At 69.8% G+C, this 3982-nt stretch overlaps 1 protein-coding gene across 1 annotated transcript; it reads right to left on the minus strand.

The window, feature by feature from the left end:
- Positions 1 to 448: 448 nt before the first annotated feature.
- Positions 449 to 2916, minus strand: SCRT1 (scratch family transcriptional repressor 1). Its single transcript, XM_054985950.1, has 2 exons — positions 2802 to 2916; positions 449 to 1224 (listed from the first exon to the last, which is right to left on the minus strand). The coding sequence occupies exons 1-2, from the start codon at positions 2914 to 2916 to the stop codon at positions 449 to 451; spliced, it is 891 nt and encodes a 296-aa protein (XP_054841925.1).
- Between the last annotated feature and the right edge of the window lie 1066 nt (positions 2917 to 3982).

Below are 3982 nucleotides of genomic sequence, written 5' to 3' on the forward strand. Positions count from 1 at the left end.
AACTCAACCAACTAAAAAAGAGACTCGTTCGCCTGGCGTAATTCCTGGTGAAAAATGCAGCCTCGGGGGTCCCGTGAGCTTCCTCTCCTTCCGACCCTTCGAGGCGGGAGCAAGGGCGGGCACCGGCCCTGCGCCGGTTTACCTGTCAAGGTGAACACTTGGTGGCTCTGGGCTGAGGAGTTTGCAAATCTCTCTTCGCCTTTTGGAAACAGTCGACCCTTTCGAAGGCCCGGAGGAGGCGGGCAGGGGGCGGGCAGGGGGTGGGCAGGGGGCGCCCTCGGGCCTCCGCGCCAAGGCCGCAGCGGGCCCCCTGCCCCGCTCCCCGCCGCCCCCGCCGGGGCCGGGGCCGGGGCCGGGGCCGGGGCCGGGGCCGGGGCCGGGGCCGGGGCCGGGGCCGGGGCCGGGGCCGGGGCCGGGGCCGGGGCCGGGGCCGTGCTGGGCGGGCGGGTCAGGCCTGGAGGGGGCTGAGCGGCGGCGGCGCGGCGCCCTTGAAGCAGGCCGACTCGTGGTGCTTGTTCAGGTAGGACTTGAGGGCGAAGGTCTTGCTGCAGCGCTTGCACTTGAAGTGCTTGAAGGCCGAGTGCGTCTGCATGTGGGCGCGCAGGTTGGAGCGGTCGGCGAAGGCCTTGCCGCAGTGCGCGCAGCCGAAGGGCTTCTCGCCCGTGTGCGAGCGCATGTGGCCCTGCAGCAGCCAGGGCCGGCTGAAGGCCTTGCCGCACACGTCGCACTTGTGCTTGAGGTCGTGCGTGAGCAGGTGCATGGCCATGGCCGGCATGGAGACGTACACCTTCCCGCACGTCGGGCACTTCTTGGCCATCTTGCTGTCGAGGCTGCGGTGCGTCTGCTTGTGGCGGCTCAGGTTGGACGAGGTGGCGTAGGTCTTGCCGCACTCGCTGCACGTGTGCCGCTGCTGCTGCGGGCCCAGGCGGGCCCCCGCGCCGCCGCCGCCGCCGCCGCCGCCGCCCGCCGCCGCCTTGCGGCGCGAACGGCCGTCGGTGATGAAGAAGGCGTCGACGGCGTAGCCCTCGCTCACCGCCGCGTCGCCGTTGATGTAGCCGCCGGCCAACTCCGAGTGCGGGCTGTCGGGCTGGTCCGAGTCCGGCGCGCCGTAGTCGCCGTGCGCCCCGGGGTAGATGGCGCCCGACGGCGAGGGCACCTTGAGGCCGCTGTCGCTCTCGCCCTCATACACCGACGACGGCGTGATGTACTCGCTGATGTATCCTCCTGGGGGCGGGAAAGGGGGGAGGGGGCCAGAGGAGGGGGAGGGCCGGGACAAAGGGCGGGGAGGAATGGGGTGCAAGGGGGAAAGATGGGGGGGGAGCGGGTGGCCGGCGGGAAGGCGATCCAGAGGGATATGGGGGGGATAAGTGGAGCGAGTGGGGGGCAATGGGGAAAGATGGGGGTCGAGGAACGGCCCGATGGGCGGGAGGGAGGGAAGGGAAGGGACGGGGGGGGGGCAGAAAGGAACGCAGGGAGCGGGGAATGGGGGCGGCGAGGCAGGCCGGAGCAGGCAAGGGAGGCCGGGGAAGGAGAGAGAGCGCCGGAGCGCCTGTTTAGAGAGCCTTGGTAGGCCGGCCGGGAGGCCGCGAAGGAGCCTCTGATTAGTCAATAATTGATGGGCTTCGGGAGCTCAGCTCGAGAGCTCTCCAGTTAATAGATGCAACAAGCTGGAGCCGCGAGGAGCCCCCCCTCGCCCCGCTCCCCCTCCCCGCCAGGCGGCTCCTCTGTCATGCTAATCTCCGCGGCGCTTGATGAACCTGCCTCCCCCCCGCCCCCCACCGGCAGCTCCATCATTCCGAGCGATTTCCCGGCCTTTCACCTGCGGCTCGTTTGGCCAGCTCAGCTCAGTGGCTGGCAAGGCTGAGGAGGGGGCAGGGGGAGGGCGGCTGCTGGCCCCCGGGCACAGAGGGAGGCACCCCCGTTCTCTACCCCCACCCCAAGATCCCTCCCTTCAAGGTCAGCTCTCTGCAGGAGACCCAAGAGAAAGGTGGGGGGGGGCGTAGCCTGCCCGGGCGCTTCTCTCCCTCTCCCCTCACTCCGGCTTTCCAACCACTTCAGCAGAATTCCGGCGATTATGCAACACGCCGCAGACGTATTGCCCGGAACAAAGGGGGGGGGGTTCACCAGAAGCCCGGGCCGAAGGGTGGGAAACACCCCTCGGATTTCAGGGGGAGCTCTCGGAACCGTGCACTGGAGGGGCCCGCGTGGATGGTCCCTCCCGGGGGAACAGAGGGGGTGGGGATCTCCGTTTGCCCTTGAACTTGACGCTCTCAAGACAAAAGGGCCCCGGGCTCCCGAGGACTGCCTGAGATGCCCCCACCGGGAGAGGGGTCTCCAGCCCCTCGCGGCCGCCTCTCTGCAGACCTGTGGCTCCCGCCTCTGCCCCACCGCGGCCGGCGCCATCCCCACCGCTGCGCTCAGCCCCGGTTCTCAGGGGCCGGGTGAGCAACGGAAATGTGCCGCGTCAACACAGCAGCGAGCGAGCGAGCGAGCGAGCGAGGCGCGGGCGCCACTCAATATGGCTCGCTCCTCCTGCTGCCGCGGCCGCTGCAGGCATTCCAGGAAAGGAGAGCCGCATACCGGGACTCGCTGGCGCTCGGCCCCCCTCGGTGCAGCGCCGGCACTGGCAACGGGGGCCGGAGACGGGCGAGGGCTGCTCGGAAGGGCCCGGTTCGAGCCCGACCCCCTCCCGGGCCCTGCCTCCCTTTCTCTGCAGCCTCTCCTTCCCTCCCTCTGGCTTTCCCGCTCCATTGCTGGGGTAGGGCCCCTCTCCCCCCTCCGCCCGCCCGCAGTGCCTTTACCCTTGTCATGGATCCGGGAGTTGAAGTCCGTCCGCGACCTGCTGTAGGAGTTTTCTAGATCCGCCGAAGAGAAATCGTCAAGTTTGACCTTTTTAACCAGGAAAGATCTTGGCATGGTTTCTGGACGGGCCCGAAATGTGAAGGCGCCCCCGCAGCTCCAGCCGAGGAGTTCCAAGGAGAGGCGGTGCGGCGGGAGGGGGCGAAGGGGGCCGCCGAACTGCAGCGCCAGAAACAGAAAAGCCCCCCGGAGAGCAGCGTGGAAAAGTCACATACAAAAGAGCCGAGGGGCGCAGGCGAAGCAGCCTCGGGGGCGGCGCCGGCCGGGCGCTATGGCTATGGCTTGCTGGTGCTCCGGGCGGGCCCCTTCCCCGCGCCTGGCTCGAGCGCTGCCCGCCGCGGAGGGCTCCGGCCCGGGCCCCGCTTCCTCCCGGGCGGCGGCGGCGGCGGCGGCTTTTGTGCGCGCGCGGGCTGCGCCTCGGCAGGCCTCCGGCTCGCCCTCCAGCGCGGCTCAGAAGCCCACCATGAGTTCCAGAGGCGGCGAGCGGCGCCGGGCTGGTTCATAAGCGGCGGCCGGCGAGTTCAGCACCCGGACAGCTCCCGGCGAGCGCGGCGCGCCGCTTGGGCGGTGGGGCCTCCGGCGGGCGATCCGCGGCCGGGCGGGCTCTGCCGCCGCCCCCCCCCCCGCCACACACACACTCACGCACGCACACACACACAGGCGCTGGGTCGGTGCTGGGCTGGCGGCTGCCCCGGCCCCGCTGGTCCTGCCGAGCGCTGCGGCTGCTGCCGGCCGGCGTGCCCGCCTGTGTGCGCGCCTGTGTGTGTGTGCGTGCGTGCGTGTGTGTGCTGCAATTCGTATTGTTGTTCCGCTTCGGCGGGGGGGGGGGTCGCGCCTGCCGGGCGGCTCGTTCAGCACTGGACAGCTCCGCGCCTCCTCGCTTGCCGCAGCCTCCGCGGCGAGGTCCTGGATTTCTGGAGATTCGCGGATCAGCTGTTCGGATTTATAATGCAGCGATCAGGTGGTGGACGGAAATGGAAGCGCTTAATTTAATCCATCAAAAAAAACCTCTCCCGGGAACAGCGCGGAGACAGGATGATTTAGTGGCGCTGTTGTGAGTCGCCTCCTGCCCTGCCTTTCGAGCCCCCTCCCCCTCCGCACGTTAGAGGCGAACGGGGGGAGC

Source organism: Eublepharis macularius, chromosome 7 (assembly GCF_028583425.1).
Source record: "Eublepharis macularius isolate TG4126 chromosome 7, MPM_Emac_v1.0, whole genome shotgun sequence".
NCBI lineage: Eukaryota > Metazoa > Chordata > Lepidosauria > Squamata > Eublepharidae > Eublepharis > Eublepharis macularius.